Below are 25946 nucleotides of genomic sequence, written 5' to 3' on the forward strand. Positions count from 1 at the left end.
GGATTACTAGGATTATTAAGGAGTTGTTATGGGATATTTAACTCACTTCTCATAACTGGTGAGTTAAAGATACCACCAGCAAGGGCAAAAGTTATTGGGTCCAATTCTATCTCAATTTACATTAATTTCAGCAGGGCTGCCGAAGTTGTAAATCAAGGTGGAATTTGGCCTGTCACTGATTTATTCTAGGTCTGGAGATTCTGTTTTAGCAGCCTCTGGGTTTAGTGGATTATGGCTTGGAAAACTATACTAGCCATGCTACATTGTATTTGTAATGTCTGTTAATGTTTATTTACAGACCCCAGTCAGAAGGCTTTAAGCAGATCCAAAATGCACAGGCTAGTTCATGCATGTTGGAGATTTCTGGGGCTTGCTATGTCAGGCAGCCAAAACTACACTTATTTTAAAAAGTCACTTAATTATTGGTACATTTAAATAATTTCCGTTTGCAGATTCAAAGCTCTTGCCCAATACATAGGACCCTACCAAATTCACAGTCCATTTTGGTCAATTTCATGGTCATAGGATTTTAAAAATCATAAATTTCATGATTTCAGCTATTTAAATCTGAAATTTCACAGTGTTGTAATTGTAGGGATCCTGACCCAAAAAGGAGTTGGGGAGGGGGGTGTCACATGGTTATTGAAGGTTTCAGAGTAGCAGCCGTGTTAGTCTGTATTCGCAAAAAGAAAAGGAGGACTTGTGGCACCTTAGAGACTAACCAATTTATTTGAGCATAAGCTTTCATGAGCTACCGCTCACTTCATCGGATGCATAAAGTGGAAAGTACAGTGAGGAGATTTTATATACACACAGACCATGAAAAAATATACATTGTAAGGAGAGTGATCACTTAAGATGAGCTATTACCAGCAGGAGAGTGGGGTGGGGGGAGAGAAAACCTTTTGAAGTGATAATCAAGGTGGGCCATTTCCAGTAGGTTTCCAGGAGTTAACTAGAACATCTGAGGAAGAGTGGGGGGGGAGGGGGAGGAGGAGGAATAAACAAGGGGAAATAGTTTCACTTAGTATAATGACTCAACCACTCCCAGTCTCTATTCAAGCCTAGGTTAATTGTATCCAATTTGCAAATGAATTCCAATTCAGCAGTCTCTCCTTGGAGTCTGTTTTCGAAGTTTTTTTGTTGAAGAATAGTCACTTTGAGATCAGAAAGCGAACGACCAGAGAGATTGAAGTGTCCTCCGACCGGTTTATGAATGTTATAATTCTTGACATCTGATTTGTGTCCACTTATTCTTTTACGTAGAGACTGTCCAGTTTGGCCAGTGCACATGGCAGAGGGGCATTGCATTGTAGGGGGTGTTGCAGTACTTCTGCCCTGCATTCTATGCAGCTGATGGCAGCAGCGCTGCCTTCAGAGCTGGGTGCCTGGAGAGCGGCAGCTGCAGGCCGGGAGCCCAGCTCTGAAGGCAGAGCCGCCGCCAGCAGCAGTGCAGAAGGAAGGATGGCCTGGTCTGGTGTTGCCACCTTTACTTCTGTGCTGCTGCCTGCAGAGCTGGGCCCTGAGTCAGCAGCTGCAGCCTGCCGCTCTCTGGCCACCCAGCTCTGAAGTCAGCACAGAAGTAAGGGTGGCAATACCACGACTCCCTTAAAATAACCTTTTGACACCCTCCCCCCGCCCCCGGCAACTCCTTTTTGGGTTAGGACCCCCATTTGAGAAATGCTGGTCTCCCCCATAAAATCTGTATAGTATAAGGTAAAAGCACTCAAAAGACAAGATTTCATGGGGGGAGACCAGATTTCACGGTCCATAACGTGTTTTTCATGGCCATGAATTTGGTAGGGCCTTACCACTACATCTCAGCTGTGGCTGCTGATCATTGGGAGAGCACTCTCAGTTAAGGGGATGGGGTGTTTGGAGGTAAAAGGGCAGAGATAATTGCAACATATCGTACCCTTCATGGACTCCAGGAGCTGGGAACTCAAATGTCTTTAGAAAAAAGTGGCTTTGGTGAACATCATATTCAAATGAAGCAAAGTTACATCTGACTATCTAGGGCCTACTCTGGGCCTCATCTCCTGAGGTACAGCAGACAGCACAATTCAGGAGGAGTAGGGGAAAAGATGACTTTATGCCACCATTGCCTCTGTTCTGGGCTGCTGCAGGAGTCCTAGGGTGGCCAGGTGGTTTTCAACTGGAAAGTCCAGTTGAAAGGGGGACTTGACAGTGTCCAGTCAGATCTACTGACTGGACACCCAAAGTCCAATTACTGTGAGTGGAGGCACCAGGTCATCACCCACTCTGGCCCCTACTTAGCCAGGACCACCTCCTGGCCCCGGCTCCGCAGACAAGTCCTCCCTGACCTAGGTGGCGGGGAGTGGGAGGGGAAAAACAGCAAATGACAGGGGGAAGAGGGGTATAGTAGACAGGGGCGGGGCCTCAGGGGAAGAGGCGGGGCAGGGCCTTGGGGGGAATAGGTAGGACAGGGGAGATTCCGGCACTCCTGCTGGAGTGTCCAGTTTTTAAATATTACCAAGTTGGCAACCCTATGCAGGACCTCTGCTTAAACTGCCTATAGGCTGCACAGCACCCCAGAATCCCACATAGGGCTGACTATGAGCACTTGAAGACAGAGAGGCGGCACCATAGGGACATTTATGCTGGCCCTGCTCTGCATCTGGACTGGGGTAATCTCCCATGGCCCGTTGTGGTCACTTTACGCCACCAAGGTTGCCCAGAGGAGCCAGAATCAGCTCTCTAGTTCCCATTTCAGAACAGCAGCAGGAGTTATAAGGGTAAATTCATGTGGGGGAAGCAATTTTACTGTCACTGGAACATATTCTATATTACTATATTGCTGCCTATGGATAATGCACAGACTCCTTTTCAAAATGGAGTAGTGTTTCTCTGGCCTCCTTCATTTCAGATATTAGCCCCACTGCCATGACACAGGCCTATATGTGTCCCCCAGCCACTAATGTCAGGCATTCTCCAAGGGCACCGAGAGTAGACTTCCCTACCATTTTGGCTCATCCAGAATAAAAATAAATGTGAGCATAATGCTTTGGTTGCTATCCAGGTCTTATTAATCCTGATCTGTACATTCTCCATAGTAAGGCAGATCATCTTATGCTTTTGAGAATGGCACTTTCCAATCTTGGTGGATGCATATTCCACAGTTCGTTTCGTACGCACAGGGTTGTAGGCATTAGAGCGAGGCTGAAGTTATGGGGCCTGTTTGTTCCAATGGATGTTACCTTAGAAGGTCATGAGTGCTTTTGACTAGTTTACGAGGGGTTGGGTTGATTAGCCACTCTGCTTTTTGCTGATTCCACCCCTCCCCCGCCCAGAGAATTGTTTTCTACAAACCATGTGGCCAGCTTTGTTGTAAGAGTCATAAAAAGGACATTTTTCATCTCCTTTTTCATTCTCTCTCTCTTTCTCTTTTAGTATCAGACATAGATTTATTCTCTCCCTGATGCCTGTGGCATTCAGAGTTGGGAGGGGTCAGGGGAGGCGCTGATGGGACAATAATAGATAATACAGTGGTTCCCCAGGGTCTTGTCCAGCTCCATAGCCTATCCATCAGCAGGCAGTGCTTGTGCCAAGGTCAGCACTAACGAGGATGTGGTAGGGTCCCGGCCTCCCCCATGGGGCATCCTCCAATCAGATTTCTCAGATTCATGCTCCAGCTTCTGATCTTTACAAGAGCTACCTTGTGTGAACCAGGATTTGCAACAGAGAGTGTGTCCGCTGAGTACGAGAGCTGGAGTAATGGCTGGGCTGCTGCCGATGCACACGCTCAGGCCCCTCTGAATTGTAAACAGGTTTCTGTGCTTTCTCTGAAGGAAAACGGCCGTCATCAGTGTTACCTCCTGCAATAGCTAAATACACCCTGGCGGGGTGAGAATCTCCTACACAGAGTGTAACATACCTACATAATGTTTGCAGATGATGGTTACCGTTTCCTTTGCATTTATTCCCCTGGCACCTTCACTTTAAATAAAACCTTGCTCTGTGGTGTTAGCACTGAAAAATGGGTCTAACATCTCTGTCCAGCCATGGTACTTATCTTGCCCCTATTCCTGTAGTATCTGAGCACCTCAGAATCTTTCATATATTTATCCTCAGCACCCCAGTGTGGTAGGAAAGTGCTGCTATCCCCACATTACAGCGGAGATTTTTAAAGGAATTTAAGCCCCTGAAGATGCAGATAGGACCTAGGGGGATTGTTGTTTAAATCAATAAGAGGGGCACGTAGGTGCTGTTGAAAATCCAAGTAGACACCTATCTGCATTTTTAGGTGCCTAAATGCCTTTAAATATCTGATGAAGTGACTTTCCCAAGGTCATACAAGAAGTTTGTGGGGGAGCAGGAAGACTTGGGTTCAATTCTCAAGTCCCAGCCAGTGTCCCAACCGTATGGCAACATCTCCACAGGTTTTAGTGACAAGTGTTTCTGTGACCATTACTGTGACTGGTGTTAGTTTCTCCCTTAGAGAATGCTCATACTTTGCCAATGCGCCACTAGACTCAACATTCCTGTCAGGAAGTAGATTGAGACACAAGAAATGCATTTCACTATTGGACTGAATAGGAAATTAGGAATTTCTAGAGTTGTTGTAAGATAAATATGATCACTCTGGTTTGCTCTTGTGAAATTAACCTTAAAAAAATCAGGACTAACCCCAACTGGACAATCAGCCAAAGGCAACATGTATTTTCTGTGTCCTGACCACCATCCTCATGTTGTCAAGAGAGAAACTTCTGTTTCAAGAATAATTCTTTTATTATATTGGAGACATTTACATTTCCTGCTAACTAGCTGTAGTGTTGCTAGAGGGTGATTCTCTTTTATAGCACACTGCAGTTCTCCTAATTGTCTGCACAGTGCTTTGAACATGCAAAGTGCTCTGTAAAAGCTAAGTATTGTTATTGTTTTTAAATAACTTTGAGTGTACTCATGCAAATATTGGTTCTGGTAAAATATGGATATTTGCTGCAGTTATGGTTTCTACTCAACTTCTTCAGGCTCTTGGATATTTTTCTTTTTAAGAGAAAATGAGCTGTCATATCATTGTTAATGTACAACCAAGTCTTGCTTATTATGGAAGGCATGATGAGTAAGGAGAGCAGCATATGGCCTTAGTGTTAAACTTAAGATCTAGATTTCTTCTTATCAAATAGCTCATCCTGAATAGCAAAAGAAAGGGGAAAGAATTTGCCCGCACACATGTGTAATCCCCTTATGTGGTGTGTGTGGGCTTTGATTGTATATATATTAGAGCTGGTAAAAAAAAAAATTGGTAGAATTTTTTCAAACAGAAAATGGCTTTTTGGATTAAATGGAAATTTTCACCAAAAAAATCTGGTTTTTGTCAAAAAATTATGGTTTTACAATGAAAACCTGAAAATTTTAGAAGAGAAAATTTGATGGAAACCAAAAAAATTGGAGTTTTTGTTTAAATGTTTCACAAAAAAAGTCTCTACCAGCCCTAATATAGATTCAAACACTTTATTTTTGCTGTAACTATTCTTTCAGTACCGAGTGAAAGTAAAGGCCCCTACGACTGGTTTCCTCAACTCTTCTTTCACTTGTTGATTTTGATGGTTGCCCATCGAATGCTGGTGCTGGTTAAGGCTCAGCCAGAGCAGAGCACTCCAACCTGCATTTCAAACTGTGCTTTAGGAACAAGGCCAGCTGGTTTGTAATGGCCAGCTTCTAGAATAACCATTTCCTGCCTTCGTTTTTCAGAGAGCAAGACACAGACTTTCAAACAACTATGAAGGAAAAATATAGATATTTAGTTTCCTTACCCTCTCTAAAGATCAAAAGGTTAAATTGGTCACAATTACAGCTGAGCTGCCTAACAGCGATTGCACAACCTTCAACATGTGAAGTCAGTTATTTAGTGGACGGTAAGAGCTGGACTTAGTACCCTGTATATAAGATATGGGCTTGTGCGTGTGCTTATGATTGGTATGAGGGTGTCTCTTGTATTCTTAGCTTGGGAGAAAACAGTAAAGCAAATTGGTGCTCTTGTAACTACGTATACTCCTAAGTACATCTATGAGCATCTGATAAATCTTTTAAAGTGTATGTTTACAATGGATTTTATTCTTTTTACTGTCCTATACGTACGAGCCCTCTGAGCAAAATAACGGATCCTCCAACACTTCGAAAAAGAAGTTCTCTCATTGGCTGCCCACAGTGAAATAATGTATGTTATTTCCCCATCCAGATTCCAAAGAGTAGTAGAGAAACACTGGAAATTCAGAGGAATCTGCAGCAGCACAGATCCAGCAGCCCCTGTGTAGGCAAAACACCCACTGATTTCACTAGGAGATTTGCCATCATAAGGACTGCAAAAAATTGGTCCCCATTTTTATTTAACCAATTTGTCTCTTCTTATTTTCTTCAGTGGTTAACAAAAAGTGAGGATAAGTGGAGAGCATTTAAAAATGATCTTTCTGGCTTCTCTATGGGTTTATTGCCAGGGCCCATTTAGAGTTCTGTGAAGCTGTTAAGGTAACTTTATGTTCTGCAAGCTCCTTAGGAAAATAAAGAGGCAGGACATTAATGCCCTGCTAGTTTTTCCATCGTTCTCATTAGGAATACGTGTGCACATGTGTAGGGACTTTTGGAGCGGCTAATTGAATTCACCCTTGTGCAAATGTTAACAAATTGTAAATGACCTTTTATACAAATTTAGAAGTCAAGAATTTGCTGTTAAATATATGTCCCTCCTCTGCCGTTAGCTTTTATGCATAAACCACAATTAAAAAATAACAAAAAGCCCAGCGGCCCTCTTTCCTAATTAGCTGCAGAAGTCAACGCTTGTGAGTGTGGTTAAGTGCCTCAATTACTTCCCCCTCCTCTTGACTGTCCTTGTTAGAACAGACAGGTCTGCTGGCCAAAGGGGAACAATTAAAGCAAGCGAAAGGCAGGCAGTGTGCAGGGGGATGGCTGGGCTATGCCTGCCTCCCAAGCAAGGGCCATAGCTGTAATCATGCCCCAGATTCCTGCTGGGCTATACAGAGAGACAAATTAATGGTGGATAGATAGCTAGTTCTAGCTCATCAGTAACAAGGAAGGGTGGGGAGCCAGCATAATACCACCGCTAGTGTAGTCGGCATTTTCCTGTGCTGTCCACCTGCCTGGGCAGCCTGGTATAAAGCATTAGCTCTTTACTATTATTTAAATTGCTGTCACACTGGGGACCTCGATAGGACCAGAACCCCATTGTGCTAGGTGCTATATAGACCCACAGCATGTCTGCGGCCAGGGCCCATCATATGATGACCTGTAAATTGTGATAACTGTCAATGTCAGATCACATTTTTACATCTCCATGTCCTGACTGTTAGAGAGCAAATGTCTGTCTCTGTGTCCCTTCCCCATCTCCTGATTTCGGAGTTGTTAGTCTAGGCTCACCCTAATGGCAAGAAAATAAAGTTCCATCTATTTTCAAAAAAAAGAAAAATGGAATGAGGAATCAACAGAAAACCCCATTTGCTTAAGGCAATCTGCTGCCGTCTATGGCCTTGCTAAGGACACTTTTGCTTTGAAGAGGTCCAGGAAATGAATTGGATTTCCCAATGAGGAATCCACATCGTAGCACCAGTTCCCCAGTTAACATTCTGAAGCCATCTACAAATCACAAGTTCTTGCTCAGTTAGTGGGCACACAGAGACGAGTTCAGTAGGGAGAAAGTTGTTCAGTGAGTATCCAGATGGATAATAATAATAATGAGGATAAAGAAGTAAATCCAGGCATCTTGCTAAGAGGTCATTCTGTAAATGTGTTACTTTCTCTCCCACTGGGAGGAGCAGCTACTTCTCCGCAGTGTGAGGATCCCAGCAATTAGCCCCTTGGGAGTCATACTGCAGGAATGGAGGCTGAAATTTAAGCCAATCTGACCATACCGTGGGCCTGCAGTATTGGTTGCACTGTTGTGACCTGGACATTTTCCTGGCTGGTGTGGTGTAGCAAGATTTTAACATGTCATGTCCCACCATGTAACTAGAAATGATTGTTTCCCAAAAACCAATTGCCACCAGATATTTACACTGCATCGACATGGAGGGTAACTCATCTCACCACAATGCAAACAAACTCTTTCTGCAACAAGGAGAATATTCACGGAAAAGATACAATAAAAGGCTCATAAGGTGCTATCCACATTTACTGTCTCACAGCACTTTACGACAAAAGCAACAAAGCCAGAAGCTAAACAAACAGTAACCCAAAGCCAATAAAAATAAGACCTCAGTCTCCTTAGACTTTGTCTACAAAGGCAGTGAGAAATTCAGAGTTCCTGATATCAGAAGGGAACAAATTCCACAAAATGGCGGCAACATCAAGAAAATGGCTCCATCGGACTCCTACATATAGAATTAATGGCAGCCTCAGGTCAGAGAATTGTAAAAAGTGGGGTTAAGAATAAACGGGTCTAACACATTTAGGACGTACAAGGGGCCTAAGCCATGCCAAATTTTAACAGTAAAAAGCAAGATCTTAATGTAAACATTGATTGCTCCCAGAAACCAGCGTATACTCTAAGGCAGGAGTTATATATTGTCCTTCAGAAGCTCTAGTATAGCACATATGGTACAGCAAATGAAATCACCCACTGTCTGGAGACATGAGCTTAAGGATAAAGTTTCAACCCTAACTCTTATCTTGGGCTTTGGTTTTATCAAGCCAGTCCCCTTAGGGCTGAATTTTCAGAAAATCTGCAAATCGGTCCGTGCACCCTCCCTTACAAGCCATTTTGCACACCATAGGCATTAAAAAAAGCCTGAGTTTGTACTTGCCAAGTTTGCATTTCTCGCAATGTTTGGAAATTTGGCCTTTACTGTGATCTTTGCCAACTGGACTGTGAATGAGGAAATGCACTGCTCAGTTCTAGAGGAGGAGGAACTGGTTTGAAAGAGATTTTGCCAAGGAGGGTCCAGCTGGAAAAGTCATCTATTCATGCACTAATCTGCTGCAGCAAAACAGCAGCTAGGGCCTGACAAACCAACGCAAACCAAAAATAATAGGACTGGGCCTACATTTTTTGCCTGCCCCTGTTGTCCTGGTGGCATCTCAACAGGACATGGTTTTATGTAGCTCGTGTGCTGCACCTGTCATCCCTAAATCTAAGTTTTCCTGGCTTTTGGTGCATTTAACTCCTTGACATCCGAAGTCAGTTGTACTGATGAGTAGTCTCTGAACAGCAGCAGCAGCCCAGTCCCCAAAAGAACTCAGCTAAACTCAATGTTCATTTTACAGAATCTGTTCTGTACACATTTCCATTTAAAAAAAATTAATTGATTAAGCCATCAGGAAGGTGGGTGACACCATAACTCATCTAATTGTTTGGTGCTATTATGGTCTATAGCATAAATACCAGGTAAGGCTAGCTCCTGCTCCTATTAAAGCCCTATTTGTCATGTACAGGTTTTTGCAATAGGCCCTATCAGCTGCACCCTACATATGGGTGAATCCAGTGACAAATTCTGTCATTCTGCTCTGCCTGCCAATTTATCTCATTGATTATCAGTGGGTGACCTGTAATGTAGGAAAGGCAATATATTGGAACTCAAATCTACCAGGACAATTCAAGAGCTCAATTTTGCCCTAAATGTTTATATCTGATCTGCTTTTGACTTACACTAAGCACAGAAAAGCATCTACAAGTTTAGCTTTTACCCTTTTACAGCAGTGATCAAACCAATTGTGCCTTAAAAAATTCCTCCTGAGCACAGTCCTTTACACCAACTTTTTGCCAAATGTGATTTTTTTTTTTAATGGACAGTGTTTAAATCTTCGAAAATAAGTTTGAGGGGAAACTGTCACAACTTTGACTACAGTGGTGCCACACTCAGAGTCGAGTATTGTGGATAGATTTAAATTTCATCGTAACAAAATAGCTGTCTCCAGTGGAAGGAGCATCAAGAGCTAAATGAGGACCCGTCTTGAGCTGAATCACGTTGAACAGACCTCTGCACTGTCATTGATTTTCTGGGAAGAAAAAAAATGCCTCTGGCTACTAAACCAAATTAGTAGTCACTGATGACCAATTATTTTGCCCCACTGTGAACGGAGAGGAGTACTAAAATTCCAGTTTGTCAGACCCAAGGCTCCCTTCTCAAACACCTTTCAACAAGCGTGTACCGAAAGTCCCTCAGAAGGTTCTGACGGCTCCCTATTTTCTGCAAGTTCTCGTTCTCCACAAAGTTTTAATGAGCGGCAGATATGATGATGGCCTGCCGTAAAAGGATCCCGTCTAATCTCGGTAGAGCACTATTGGGCAGAACGCATGAATCATAGCTGTCAGGATTTATACACACATACACAAAGAAAGTGTCAGACTAATATTTGCAAATTATAATTACCATTTCTCTTGCATGTCCCCAGTGCCTTCATTTTAGATAAATCCCGGCTCCGTGGTATCGGTTGCAAAGCACTGAAGGATCACATTGCGGGGAATAGATTTAACTAGTTTGTAGCTCATTTAAGGTCTACACCATTTCATTTTAATGTGTGTTAATACTTTATTATAGTTAACATTATTTTTACAGTAAAAAGAACCCATTAAAAGGCTGAAAGTTTCTTTTCCAAGAGATTTCTGGCAGGAGAGTCTACCACATCATATAACCAAGTTAGCAGGAGCCTGTCATTTCTATAGAATGTAGTTATAAATCCTGTCTCTTGAAAATAATTTAGCAGAGGAGTCTATTAAAGACACAGAAAATGTTCCAAGGGTAATAGTTTCGAAAATGTGCATAAATAAATTTTAAACTATGTAGGAAATGTCAGCATTAGAAATGGCTCGAACAAGGTGACTATAAACGGAAGAGGCTGGGTTTTTTCCACAGGTATAAATAATTTGTTACATCACATCAAAACTTTTCTCTCCTCTCCTTCCCCTGGCAGGGCCCTTGTGCCAAAACAAAGAAGATCTCACTTGTTGTGAAGGAGCTTTGTTTTAATCCATAATAAATGTTTTGACTGGCTGCCGCCTCCCACCCCCCACACAAGCATCTGCAAAACAACAACAACAAAGTCTGCCTGATTTAGAACAATGGCATCTGTTCCCAGACATTTAATCAGGGCTACAGGAAGAGACTCCTCTCCTTGAGTAACACTAATGTGAAAGTGAATTTCCTCTTAGGTCTGGCTGCAGATGAGATTTACTGCATTAGTGCCAAATCCTGGGCCCATTGAAATCAATGGCAAAACGCCTAGCAACTTCGGTGGGACCAGCATTTGACCCACGAAGAGTGGGTTTCCCTCTGAAGTTTCTCTGGTTGAAGTTATTGTTGCTGAACTGTTCTTTTTTCCCCCTCCTCCACTCCCTTTTCCACATTTAGCTCATAGAGGATCTTGGAGAAACAAGGTGGAGCATCCACAATGAAAAGATATAGTAAGCCCCTGCTCCAGCCAAGCACTTGAGCATGGGTGTAACTTTGAACATGCGAGTCACTTAAAATTACACATGTGCTTAAAAGCCTTGCAGGATCAGGACCTCACTGTAATTAATCACAAGAGGGAAGGATCCCTGAAGAAGAAGATCAAACCCAAATTCATCTTTCAACCAGTAAATTCAACACAGTTAAATAGTCACCTCCGTGGAGCTACAAGACATGCCTCTGTTGCAGAACGAATAACCAGAGTCTGTATTCAAAGCTTCGTGGAATCCCTACCACACTTACACCTTTACCCCCTATGTACCATGTAGAAGTGAAATTAGTGCTGGTAGAAGGTGCAGTCTTGACAGCCTTGAAGACTGAATCCCTCTGTTTCTTGATGACACATATTCCAGTGACACTGGCAGCACAAGCTTCCTCCCACCCTCACTATTGTGCTTTGACCCTAGCCTGGGTTTCATATCCATTCTGAGAGGAGCTGAATATACAGTGGGGCAGCACCCTCTGTCTGTTGGGGGGGTGGGTAGCAACATCACACAGCAGCAACCCTTCTGAACAATGCGGGAGGGAATCCCAGTGGACCAGAAAGATGGTGGCCATAAAGTGACACACCAGAGGGAGTGGATTAGATGTGTCACCGCTCTGTCCCCAGTTTGATCATTTCTGTGTTCCAAATGTATCTTTCTGCACACTGCAAGCCAATGCAATCAGTGATGCTTTCTGTTCCTTTTGTCACACTGGTGGGTACTGTATTAGCAGCTTTCCGATGACGCAATATGCAAGCACCGCACCATTGGGACAGTGGCTTGCACTATACCATCCAAACAGTAAATAAAGGGCGATCAGCCAAGCAGCAAACAAGTTAATGTGTGTGGCTTTGTATTGTGTTTTTGCCAGGACTAAACAAACGTACCCAGGTAGACTGAGTTACTAAACCAGGCTGTCAAATTTAAGTTACCTGCTCAAGAGTTGCCAATTTTCCCCTGGGGGCCCTCTCCTGTGGATAAAGTGTGCTCAGCACCTCACACAATCAGACCTGTTCTGCATTTTCTTTTAGTAAATTATTTTAGTATCTAATTTGCCAAGCTCCCTGATTAGAATGTAGATTCAAATCAGAGGGAGAAAAGGAAACCAAGGGACAAGTCAGTGTAATCTTTTGTGTCGTGGTGTCCCCTTGCTAGCCAGCTGGTGAATGGTTAGAGTCAGCAGCTGGTTGGTAAGCAAATGCTTGAAAAGACCGACCCCAGCAGCATGTGATCTATGAAATGGTAGATTTGTAGAAAGATGTCTCTTCCCATACAAATGGCCTCTGGGGGTGTACATGGCTAGATTGGGCATCCAGTATCATTAGAAAACACGACCATAGATTAGGCTGTTCTGAAGCATGTGGCGTGCAATAATTAAGTAATAAAAGTCACCGCAGGGGTGAAGGAAACAGAAACAGAAGAGTTAGTATTTGCATATACACTGCTGGCATCCTTCTGCACTATTAAAAGATTCTCCAAGCACGAGTGGCATTTAAAAGCTGGTTGCTACTGATTTCAGACTGAGTCCTGCTGGAAACTTAGAAGCATAAGAAGGGAGTGGTTCTGTGGACCAGAGGACATGCTCTCTCCACAGAAGACAATCTCCTGGTGCAGGAGGATACAGGAGTAGCCCTGATTGCTAGCCAGTGGTGGTAGTTTCTTGCTGTTAATGCCACCTAGCAGTTGGCCTGGACAGGCCTGGAAGAGAGCATTCCTATTGTAGTAGTGGCAACTAAGGCTATGCTACAGGAGTAAGCAGAGCAGGGTGTCTGGTGGCTACATATTGTAATAGGCTGCTGCTGCTGCAATGGAAGAATTCCTCATCAGAAGGGTGTGTGGGGAGGAGAATTTATAAAAATAGTAAAATCAAGATCCCTTCACTTACTCATCATTTAGCGTTTTTAGTTTAACATTTGCTGCTGGAAATACCATCATGGAGTCGTAGAACTGGAAGGGACCTCAAGAGGGCATCTAGTCCAGTCCCCTGCACTCAAGGCAGGACTAAGATTACCTAGACCATCCCCGACAGGTTTGTCTAACCTGCTCTTAAAACAAACAAAAACCTCCAATCATGGAGATTCCACAACCTCCCTGGGCAATTTATTCCAGTCCTTAACCTCCCTGACAGTTTGGAAGTTTTTCCTAATGTCCAACCTAAACCATCCTTACTGCAATTTAAGCCCATTGCTTCTTGTCCTATCCTCAGAGGTTAAATAAAATTTTTCTCCCTCCTCCTTGTAACCACCTTGTAAACTGTTGTGTCCCCTCTCAGTCTTCTCTTCTCCAGACTAAACAAACCCAATTTTTTCAATCTTCCCTCATCGGTCTTGTTTTCTAGACCTTAATCATTTTTTATGCTTTTCGCTACACTCTCTCCAATCAGTCCACATCTTTCCTGAAATGTGGCACCCAGAATTGGACACAATACTCCAGTTGAAGTGTAATCAGCACAGAGTAGAGCGGAAGAATTACTTCTCGTGTCTCGCTTATAACACTCCTGCTAATGCATCCCAGAATGATTGCTTTTTTTGCAACAGCGTTACACTGTTGACTCATATTTAGCTTGTGATCCACTATGACCCCCAGATCCCTTTCTGCGGTACACCTTCCTAGGCAGTCACTTCCCATTTTGTATGTGTGCAACTGATTGTTCCTTGTTAAGTGAAGTACTTTGCGTTTGTCATTGAATTTCATCCTGTTTATTTCAGACCATTTCTCAATCATGAAACTCACCCTGAGGAAACGAACTGTATTCACAGTAAGGATGTTTTCTGCTTCCTTGCTATTGCTCCATCTTTCACATTGGTTGGTGAAATTAAACCTGCCCTGCCTCCTCGGACCAAAGTCACAAAGAAGGAAGGGTGCAAACACACAGTTCCGATTCTCACAGCTTGCCACTCTGGCTACTATCAGCTCAATTCATTTAGCCAGGATACTAGCTGAGAAGCAGCTGCCTTTTTACTCTCTTTATTCTTCTGTTCCTCGAGGCTTAGCTAAGCCATGTGCTGAACATGTTACCTCTGGCATCGTACATGCCCTGTACATGCCTCCTGGCGGGAGCATTTCACCATTGTATCCGTTCACACACAGCTAGTGTAGTGGAGCCTGTTGGGAAGCCACATCGAAAACACTGTATTTAGTGTGATATTAAAGTCAGACTTTTACTATTAAGACTCCATCCCTCCCCCCCCAAAAAATTTAAAAAATGAAAAAAAAAAAGAAGGTTCTCCCAGTTCTTTGCCAACTTTAAGAACTTTATTTTAAGAGGCAGGATGTGTTTGGTGCACATGGAGAAGGCATTGGACTGGGACCCAGGAGATCTGGACTCAGTTGACAGCTCTCCTACAGACTCCCTATGTGACCTTGAACAAGTCCATTTAATCTCTGTGCCTCAGTTCCTCCTTGGTTAAATTGGGATAATAATCCTTCCCTGCTCCCACATTTTATCTGAACTATTAAGGTGTTTGGGGAAGGGCCTACCTTTTATTTATGTCTGTACAGGGCCTAGCACAATGAGGCCCTGATTTCAGTTAGGGCCTATAGTCAGTAGTTCTACAAATTAAAATTTTGTATGAGCTTCAGAGCAGAGCCCCGCAACCCAGCCCAGACCGAACAGGACCCAATTACAAGTGTCGGGTTCAGGTCAGCTCTTCTCCTCCTGCCCATAGGGTTGGTGCCAGGGCAGCTTCCTACCTTGCTCCTGCCAGCCAGCACCATCTTGCTGTTGCAATGCAGAGTGAGTGTGCCAAGGAATCACAGCACCTCTCACTTCACAACACACACAGCCCAGGCGGGGGCAACGGCAGGCAGGAGCGGAGCATGGAGCCACCACTAGGCCAACCCCATGGGCCAGAGGTTGCAGATGCACTGACTTAAGTTGAGGGGAAAGAGTCGGGGTCAAGTCAGAAAATAATTAGACTCTTTTGGGCTTGGCTTATGTGGTCTTGGATCCAATTTAGGTCTGGGTCGGGCTTAAACTTAGGCCTGAGTACACCCACCACTTCAGACATCATCACTTGTAATGATCACTAAACCGCCGTGTCAGGGATACCGTAATCTCTCTCTTTTGTTTTAATTGTATTTCCTTCCCGGATATAGTAGTTGTTGTTTTGTATGAAGTGTGGGGAAGGAGGTAAAAAAAAATAGAATAAAAAAACAAAAACAAAGCAAAACAGAAAATTTGAAGAGCACCTACCATGCTAGGAATCAGGGTGTGAAATGCAAGGCCTGCAACTGGATTCATGCTGGGGGCAGGGGTAGCTTTGCCATCATTAGAAATTTTAAAATCAAGATTGGACGTTTTTCTAAAAGATCTGAGCTAGTTCAAAGAGGAATTAAATCCGTGGCCTCTGTTATACCTCAGGTCAGGCCAGATGACCACCGTGGTCCCTTCTGGCCTTGGAATCTGTGAATCTTTGTGCAGTTTGTGTGATGGGTTCTGGCTCCTCTGTATACTGATTGCAGGGATCGAGGTCAGTGAACGATGAGACTGGGAGACCTTGGCCTGAATGTCTATTTTCTTTGTCAGTGAGGAGGAGGTTTTTGGTTTTGCTTTTCAAGACCTTCCTCTCTGAGCACAAATGGATCATTTTTCTGATGGAACATTTCAACTCTCGTTTAAGTTGCTTAATGGGCAAGGTGTTTATCAGCATCTTCCCTTTGTCCCGCTACAGCTGGAAGCCCCTCCCAGGCCCAGTCTGCCAGGCCTTCAGTTCGGCCCTGCTGTTGCCTGGTTCAGCTTCTTTGGCACATGGGAGGTCTGATGGACTTCAGAGCCTCTCGTCACACCACCTCACTCTTTGTGCCCCTTTGTTAATTCAGAGGCAACTACCACTCAGATGGGTGGGGAACGACTGACAAGGCAGGACTTCTGGAGGCCTGTCAGGGCCAGAATCACAGCTCAAAGCTCTTGGATATTGATGTGAAGGCTCAGCACAGCCTTTTATCATTTTTCCCTGAGCTACTTGGTTCCCAGAATGGATGCCCCAAGTCCAGAAGGCTAGAATGTGCTGTCTCTAAGTCTTAGCTGGGTCCCAGACTGAGTTGTCAGGCAAGGTGCTGCTGCGATCCTTCCACCATACTAGAGACCTTTATTGCTGGAGACCAAAGCTGCCCCAATATTGTGCAGAAAGGCACATTTGGTGATCGGAGTGTGGTGAATGCACTAGGGAAGCTTACACTATATATTGCGTGGTTATCTTGAGCAAATACTATACATGGGGCATTTAGTGCTGTGTGAGCGTACATGATACGGTTTCTTTCTGCAGCAGAGCCCTCTCATCAAAACAGATTTTCGTATTTCCAGCAGAGATGATATAACCATAACATTCTCACCAGTCGCATTTGCCATCCTCTGCAGACATAAATCAAAGTCTTTTTTAGAGGGACCAAATGGGTGTACCCGTGGGATGCTTTGGCCCATTGTGATTTTATCGTCTGAATGTTTTGTAGGCCTTCCACTCCCCTCTTCGACCTTCTCCAGCACAGGTACAAGGAGGTGTGGATGGAGCAACAGAGGGCAGTAGCCAATACCCAGCAAGTGGAAAAAAAAAAGGTAACAGCACTTTGGATGTAGTATCCCTCACTTCCTGTCCTAAACTTGTGTAGCTTTGCTGACCACTGTTAAGCCACTGCTTTGTTCCTCCCCAGAGTTGGAAACATTTCAGTAGTGGGTGGAGGGCACAGTGCTTTTATACTCTCACTCCCTAAGAGTGTAGGGTTTGAGAGACATGCCTCAGCCCCTAGCAGCTCAAAAAGGTTCCATGGTTGGGCCAGGACTCTTCCTACAAAGCCACTTCATGTAAGCAATGCATTTGGAGAACAAGAGCTGCTGGTAAGCAAGGTCTCCCTACATCCCCTTTTTATTTTTATAAATACCTGTGGGATTTTTCAGGGCAAAAGGCAATGCCCTAAATGTCAGTTGCTCTAAGATCAGTGATACGTTTAAAGATGGAGCTTTGGTTCCCTGGCTGCTAATAGCACCATCAAAACAAAGCAAAAAGATCTTAAAGTACTGCATTTTCTGCGGCAAAGCATTTTCCCTCTGCAGAAATGTCCGTATTTCTCTTTTTTCCTTTCCATTAAAGTCAGCTTCGCTTCAGCTAGCAGGTATCTAGAGCATTGTTCTATGTCAGCATACACCACCATAGCTATATAGTGCAAATCTCAAGATTTGTACAACTGAGTATATGTTTTAGGGACGGGGGAAGATTTTTAGAGGTATTTAGGCACTGAAAGAGGCAGATAGATGCTTAATGGAATTTTCAAAATCCCCTTGGCACCTAACCCTGAATGACTCAGTAGGAATTAAGTTTCAGAGTAGCAGCCATGTTAATCTGTATCCGCAAAAAGAACAATAGTACTTGTGGCACCTTAGAGACTAACAAATTTATTAGAGTATAAGCTTTCATGGGCTACAGCCCACTTCATCGGATGCATAGAATGGAACATATAGTTAGATATAGATATACACACATACAGATAAGTTGGAAGTTACCATACAAACTGTGAGAGGCTAATTAGTTAAGATGAGCTATTATCAGCAGGAGAAAAAAAAATTTTTAGTGATAATCATGATGGCCCATTTAGGCAGTTGACAAGAAGGTGTGAGGATACTTAACTTAAGGAGATAGATTCAATATGTGTAATGACCCAGCCACTCCCAGTCTCTATTCAAACCCAAGGTAATGGTATCTAGTTTGCATATTAATTCAAGCTCAGCAGTTTCTCGTTGGAGTCTGTTTTTGAAGCTTTTCTGTTGCAAAATTGCCACCCTTAAATCTTTTACTGAGTGGCCAGAGAGGCTGAAGTGTTCTCCTACCGGTTTTTGAATGTTATGATTCCTGATGTCAGATTTGTGTCCATTTATTCTTTTGCGTAGACACTGTCCGGTTTGGCCAATGTACATGGCAGAGGGGCATTGCTGGCACATGATGGCATATATCACATTAGTAGATGTGCAGGTGAACAAGCCCCTGATGGCGTGGCTAATGTGATTAGATCCTATGACGGTGTCACTTGAATAAATATGTGGACAGAGTTGGCATTGGGCCATCTTGATTATCACTACAAAAGTTTTTTTTTCTCCTGCTGATAATAGCTCATCTTAACTAATTAGCCTCTCACAGTTTGTATGCTAACTTCCAACTTATCTGTATGTGTGTACATCTTACTATATGTTCCATTTTATGCATCCAGTGAAGTGAGCTGTAGCCCACGAAAGCTTATGCTCTAATAAATTTGTTAGTCTATAAGGTGCCACAAGTCCTCCTGTTCTTTTTTCAATAGGAATTAGGAATCTAACCTACCTAGGCAGTTTTGAAAACCCTACTATGCATCAATCTGCATCTTTAGATGCCTAAATACCATTTAAAATCAGGTCCAAGGTTCCCACTGTGATTGAAAACCCTCATATCAATTAACATGAATGGGCTTGATTGTCCTTAACAGTAAGGCCTCTTTTTCGCTGCTGCAGTGGGAAGCGGCTTTTTTGTTAATGACAATTGGGACCAAAGTCTTCTGACATTCCGCAGTCCTCAAAGGAATTTTATCTTTACCCTGGGAGTCACAGTGAAAGATCTCAGAACAATGTCACCCCCAGAGATGGACTCTGTGCAAGTTACTTGGGACCAGTGACCATCCTAACATACTTTCCAACATGTGTTAAAATTAGTAAAGGCATCTAAGCATTGCTTGTCTGTCTCCAGCAGGCAGAGTGGTCGTCCGAGTGTGAAACACAGCACCATTATATGCAGCAATATTGTAATAACATTTAAAAGCAGCCAATGACTGGTTTTATTAGTTAATGGCTCAAGGAAGAGTTGAGTTAATATGGTAATGACCAATTTCAGCGGTATTATTGCCATTACAAAGTATGTTTTATAGTTGAAGTGCAAGAATACAATGTTTTTAATTAGCAGCTAGTTTACAGCTGCACTGTCTGGAATGTTGGAAAATACATTGCTACCTGATCTATTAATGACTGATTTTTTTTTAATCTTAGAGAGACTATTGTGTTTCCCTCCATTTTCTCAAGAGTTCCTGAAATCTGCAGGCATCTCCTATTGAATTAAGGAATGCAAACCTAAACACTAGACTGCACTTAGGTGATACAGAATCCCAGGTTTCACCATATAGCCAAAAAAGTTCACAAAATCTGTAGCACTTTATGTGTCTATCAGGTGCTACAAGCTAAGCATGGTCATGCTAGCATAGTACTTGAATGGCCAACAGTCAAGAAATCCACACCTTGCAAGATGGACTCTTCTCCTGGGTCACTATTGAACCACTGCTCGAGCATGGAGAATAGGGCTCTGTGCTGGTCCCTTTGGGATGGAGTATAAAATAGAGGTCCTGATCACTTTTGGTCACTAAGAATCCCATAACCATTTTTGCAAGAGTAGGCCCATTAACCTTTATGCCCTGCTCAGATCAGAACTACATCATCTGCTTATCTAAAATCCCTCTGCCTTTCAGTTAAATGTGGATAATTTTCTTCTTTCTCTTCAGAACAGCTGCCCTGTTTCACTCCAGGGGTTGCTGCACCATAGTGATGAGGAAAACAATGCTTCTGCATGGTTTTATCAGCTTATTACATTTGTTGAACATTGAGGTTTTCCTGAGCAAAATGTTCTCTGCATAAATGCCAGCTAGAGTTAAAAGTTAATATGAGAGGAAAACCGAGACCCATTAAATAGGAGTATCCCCTTTACCCAAAGGCTGCCTCTAAAGACCATCGATCCAAAAATGATTTATCAAGAAATGTCTTTAATTCACAAAATTATAATTCTGTCGGGATGAGGTCTAAATTGCCACTGCATATTGGAGATCATCTTATCCATGAAGGCATCTCTTCACTGGAATAGGATTGTTCCTAGGTGGTTATTTCCCATATCTTATTTGCCTTTAGTTGCAGAAAAATAAAGTCTATGAAACTCGGACCACGCTTCTCAGAAAACCACCACAGCCTGTGAAATTGGATTCCCTTTGGCACATGCCCCACTTTCAGAAGGTATGATTGGGCACCTGCACAGATACATGTGTACCCCATTTAACACTATACAACAGTGTGCTTGGTATTATTGTACAAAGCAAACAATGAAGACAGCCCTTGCCCTGATGAGCTTGCAATCTAAAGCCCCAGTTTTGCAAACACTTACACATATTTAATTTTAAGCATGTGAATTGCCCCATTGACTTCAGTTGTACCACTCACAGGGTTGAAGTTAAGAATGTGCGTGTTTGCAGCATAGGGGCCTAGAAGACAGATATGGAGGAAATAGGAACCTCCAAGTCACTCCCTCCTTCAGGCTATTTGTTTGCCAAATTCTTGTGAACACTTTCAGCAGCTTTGCCAGATTAGAAACGCATCTTTTTATGCCTCGCTCTTAATACGAGCCAGATCTTTTATTCTTCATTAATAACTGAACCTCAAACGTACCCTTGAAATGAGCAAGCAATACTGTTCAGAAAACAGGCATTTACAAAGTGTGCCATCTTGTTGCTTAGCTCTATAAATAATTCATACCACGCCGGGTTAATTTGGTTCAAGAAGTATTGTTACCCTGAGAATTACAGGTTTCCAGAAATGTCTGCACTCTTGGTATTCCTCTAAACTGTCTGATTGACAATAGTCTCCTTGAGATTGAATGAAGGGTCTGCTGAGGTTTATAGAACCACATGACACTTACCTAATTTGATCCAGATAAGAGACAAGGTTAAGGTTTCATGTCCTAGCATGGGATCTAAGCACCTCACTGTATTAATCTCTGCCCCCCCGTTGCACTCTTGGGTGCTTTTTTGAATTCTGGGATGTTTGTTTGTGGTGTAAATTACAGAGAGACCGCAAGTACAGAGCCAGGGGGCATTTTACAAAGAAAACGAAGAAGGGAGCTAGGCTGAAGGGGAAAACAACTGAAAGCCTGAGAATCCAAAACCTGTGGGGAGTTTACATGGCCACATCTGGCATTGATAGATACTATTATAAAAAACCCCTTAGCATTGGCCACCATTTCGGGGTGGGGGGTGGGAATTAGTTTTTGCAGCTACGTTGATTTAAACTGCAGTTTAAACAACGAAGAGGATTCGTGGCTTCCTGAAGCTAATCTACTTACACAAGTTGCAGAGTTTCGACCAGGAAATATGTTTTGCACCACCTTGATGTATGCCTCTTACGTCCTGCCTAAGTCTGTCCTATTAGCATATGCCAGTAATCATTTATCCCAGCTGCCTGTCAGCTCGGAGCTGCTACTGCAGCTAATGTCAGGGAAAGAACATGACCGATCGCTGTTAAACAGATTGTGCAAGTCACACAAGATACTGGGGCATGCCTTTGCTTTATAGCTCCTTTCACCCTGGACCTTTCCATCACTATTCATTTTTCACTCTCTCTCTTTCTTTTTCACTCTCCCCCTTTTGTTTTGTCCGTGAGAGTAGTTGAGTTTTTATATATTGCCCACACAGGCAGTCTCATGCACTCTCTTTTCCAAGCTCTTCTCTATCTGCTCTTCCCTTGGTCTGCTGGGACTGTTCCATTTGTGGGATCCAGGCCTTAGCCAGTTTTCTGTAGAGGCCCATCGATTCCATAATCCTTCTATTTCTTACTACATTAATCTGGAAAGCGTTGCTTCTCCCCAGCTGCAGATATGATTTGCTATCAGTCCATATGAAAACTTAGATTGGGAAAGGCAATGCTCAACAGGGCTTCAGAGCAGGGTTCCCATAAAGGGAAATTAAATATTTCCATTGTACGGCCATGAAACTATTTGCCAAGTTAATACAGCAATAATAATAAAACAAAGAAGATGCATGGTGCTATGGCTGACAGTTCCATGGCCATGTACCTCTACTCAATGTTTTCCAATCCCTGGTCTTAATACATATCTCCCACTTATAACTTCATATGAGGGGTGGTGAAACAGTTCTGTTAAAATACTAACTGATTCAACTGTTGAACTACACTGAACCCAAGCGTTTGTTGAGGTTTTAAGAAGTTGGATGAACTTCAGTTGTGCCCGCTTTGCATTTATTTAATTCCAGCCAGAACAAGAAGGAGCAATACCAGAATCATACAAGAAAGCCTAGTCTCCTGATATTTCAGAGCAGGGCAGAATCAGGAGGTATAATCCAACCTTTTGTGCATGGTGCAAGGTATCTTTTTACACAAGCACTTTCTTGGTTGTGGTTAAGTGGCTGCAGTCTTAGTGAAAACTGAATATGATGGCACAGGGAGGAGACAGATAGTGCTGTCAATGCAGGCAGTTTAACATGATGCTACCTTTAATCTATATAATATGTCCCGATGCTTTGGTGATGGGGTTAAAAAAAAAATCAATGAGTTAATAAACAATATAAGTCTCAAGAGTCTGTTCCCGTTAGATTTCCAATCCATAAGAGGTCAGGAGAAGCTTCTCATAAGGCTTAAACGGCATCTGGACTGGATCCTATCAGTTAGTGCAAGAAAGTCTATGCACTCAGAACTGTTTATAGACCAGTTTAAAGTCTAACAGCTCCCCTAGACCAGCCCCCTTCTCCCAGGCTTCCTACTTCTCTCAAGAAACCCTCTCCCAAGCACCATCTCCTGCAATCTTCGTCACTGCTCCTTAGCCAGCCCACCCTGGTCTCGCCATGCCCCACTCCTGTGCACTTTCAGAATTCTGCCTCTGGAGCAGAAGCCAGCGCTGTATGGTTCCTAAGGTCCAGCAGAGCAGGGAGGTGCTCCAGCAGAGATGAGGAGCTCCACAAATCAGACAGCCCACAGCTGGATTTTAACTATAATGGCTCTCCAGCTCCACCCTCTGTTCTTGGGGGCCTCTGCATTACCCAGGGGAAACTCGAAAGAACCCCCTATACCTCCTGGCCACTGCTACATTTCCCCCAAGGAAGGAGGAGCATTTAAAGCCAGTTTATGGCAGCTGTCTAGAGCGTATGGGTAAGGCGTATTCTTCTCAGCCACACTAGCCCAGAGAATGGCAAGGAGGGAGGGTGACGGCAGTGCAGCAGATGGTTCTCGGCCTTGGAGCATAATGTTTTGGTCTAATGTGCCCCATAACACACAGGGCACTTAATATACTGTCTTGCGTTATTTAGCTGTGGAGGGTAATTGGGGATTCAGGAGAAGGGTTGCTATGATACAAGACTGGAAGGCAGGAGATCCTGGTTCCACTCCAGGTCTGCCACAGACTTGCCAAGAAACTTCGGCAAATCCTATGCTTTGGTTTCCCCATCTGTAAAATGGGGACAATAAAGCTTTCTCATCTCATGAGGGGAATGGGGTGGGGGGTGGAAGGGTTGTAAAGTTCAACTGATGTTTGCAAAATGTTGTGAGACCCTCCTCTGGAAGGCACCCTGAATGGACACCGATATTGTATTAATACTTTGCTCTCACATAGAGTTTGACAAGCATTAATCAAGCCTCAGCTCTGCTAGGAGGTGGATATCATAGGTGCCGACTTTGCTCACACCAGAGGGTGCTCGACTCCCCCCTGTCCCACCCCCATTCCAACCCCTTCCCCAAAGTCCCTGCCCCAACTCCGCCCCCTCCCTGCCCCTATTTTGACTCCTTCCCCGGCCCCGCCGCTTCCCCGCCTCCTCCCCTGAGCACACCACATTCCCGCTCCTCCCCCCTCCCTCCCTCCTGGAGCTTGCTACGCCACCAAACAGCTGTTTGGCAGTGGCAAGCGCTGGGAGATAGGCGGAGAAGCAGAGACATGGCGCGCTCAGTGGAGGAGGCAGAGGCGGAGCAGAGGTGAGGTGGGGCAGGAGGTTGGAGTTTGGCTGCCAGTGGGTGCAGAGCACCCACTAATTTTTCCCCGTAGGTGCTCCAAGAGAAGGAGATTCAACAGCAGCAGTGAGAGAGCAAATGGTGTGAAGCTTCCTCTCTCTTAATGATCAGACTTTGTCCTTGTACATCATCTTTCAGGTGCCTTATAAACATCAGGCCTGATCTCACATTGATTTCCATGGGAAGTGAGAGGGCTGAGCGCCCTGTAGCATCACATCCTTGTAATGGAAGAATAAATCCTATGGTAATTACATTATTCTTTTAAGCTTATGAAAAGGAGAGGAAAATTTCTCATACGCTTTGCTCTGGTCACTTGCAGAGGGGCAGAAATTGGGCGCACAGATCTTCAACAGCCCTTAGACTGGAGTCAACACCGAATCCACCGAGGACTTTCACCTGACCTCAAACTAGTGCCTGGTGGGAGGGAGGAGGAGGAGGAAATGAAGGAGCTTTGCTCTTTTCCACTAATTGCCTCTGTCCATTCTCCACAGCTCCACGGTTCCATGACATTACATAGTCATTCAGTCACTAAAGTATAGAAAAATTGACTATATTGTCGTTTGGATTTAGGTTTCAGCCCCACTGCTTTAGAATAATGGCACATGCTATTCAGCTAACCATTTGATTTACAAGCTTTCATTCACTGTACAGTTTGTTCTTACTTAACAGCTCTTTGTGGAAGACTAACCCTGATTCCGGATTCTCCTGGGGCCCCCAGCTTGGCAGGCACTGCCCAGCTCGCTGATATAACAGGATAGTGGGGAACCAGTGACACACCAAGGTGCAGTTCATTAGTGAAAGTTGCTGATTTGTGGTATTTTTATAAGACACAACAGGCAGTTGCTCTAGGCTTAACCCCTTGTTTATCCCAACAGGAAGCCTCTACCCACCCACCCAAAGAAGGGAAAGGACACTTTTCCGTTGATTTGTTTTAGTTTTGTTTCAGTTCCTGGGTTCCAGTTTTGCTAATGCAGCTCTCGTGTGTCCAAGAAATTCTCTGTGGCCCATTTTATTTCTCCTTCCTAAAACTTAGTCTTGAGGGGACCACACTCTAGCGAGTGCAGGGACAGGGACAATCCTGCACAGTGAAAAACAAACTTGTGTGTGATTAGATACAACTACGCACATACGCTGCAGAATGCAGGGGAATTCCAGCTATGTACAGCCCAGAGAAATGCACCTTGAGCCCTTTAGACAATCTGTCCTTTCTAGACATGGGACTAAATACACAAGGGATTGTAATCAGTGGCCAGCCACTGAGAAAGGGCATGTGCATAAATACGTAGACCACCTCCCTTACTCATTGGTAGCGTCTGTTATGCTCCGTTGCAATGCTGAGCATACAGGATGTGCAGAATGAGTTCTTCTGTAACTTATCAGAGGAGCCGGGACTGGGGGCGATGCAAGCTGTTTCACTGGCTAGAACACATATATGCCCATAACCACCCAGAATTTGGCCATAAACTTGTTTTGCCTTTAAATAAACCAAATTCCCATTATTTTATAAGGATGTTTTTCCTTGTAGGCCTGAAGGTCAGGATTCCAGCAATGCCCTTTTTGCAAGACACTCCGTGTAGCAGCCAGGTAATTAAATTTATAAGAAGGAAATTTGGGACCCAAATTTCGCTGTATGAAATCCCAGATCCAAACATTCCCAAGCTTTAAAGAAACCAACCCTTTGCAGTGCTAACTAACTGCAAGTCAAAGCAAACAGAACCAAACAGTTCTTGTGTGTCCCCTAAATACAAACCAACCTTGTGC

The 25946-nt window shown here is 43.7% G+C and overlaps 2 protein-coding genes across 5 annotated transcripts in view; both read left to right on the plus strand.

The window, feature by feature from the left end:
- Nucleotides 1–25946, plus strand: part of GFI1B (growth factor independent 1B transcriptional repressor) — a 528565-nt gene that overhangs the window by 164213 nt on the left and 338406 nt on the right. The gene's annotated exons all lie outside the window — the stretch shown is intronic.
- Nucleotides 1–25946, plus strand: part of CFAP77 (cilia and flagella associated protein 77) — a 105849-nt gene that overhangs the window by 70174 nt on the left and 9729 nt on the right. For 3 of the 4 annotated variants that reach the window (XM_073313871.1, XM_073313870.1, XM_073313868.1), the window contains 2 exons: nt 16856–16958; nt 20313–20414. In XM_073313871.1, coding sequence (XP_073169972.1) covers nt 16856–16958; nt 20313–20414 — 205 coding nt within the window. The remainder of the gene's footprint in view (nt 1–16855; nt 16959–20312; nt 20415–25946) is intronic. The other variant, XM_073313869.1, reaches the window with a different exon arrangement.

Source organism: Lepidochelys kempii, chromosome 16 (assembly GCF_965140265.1).
Source record: "Lepidochelys kempii isolate rLepKem1 chromosome 16, rLepKem1.hap2, whole genome shotgun sequence".
NCBI lineage: Eukaryota > Metazoa > Chordata > Testudines > Cheloniidae > Lepidochelys > Lepidochelys kempii.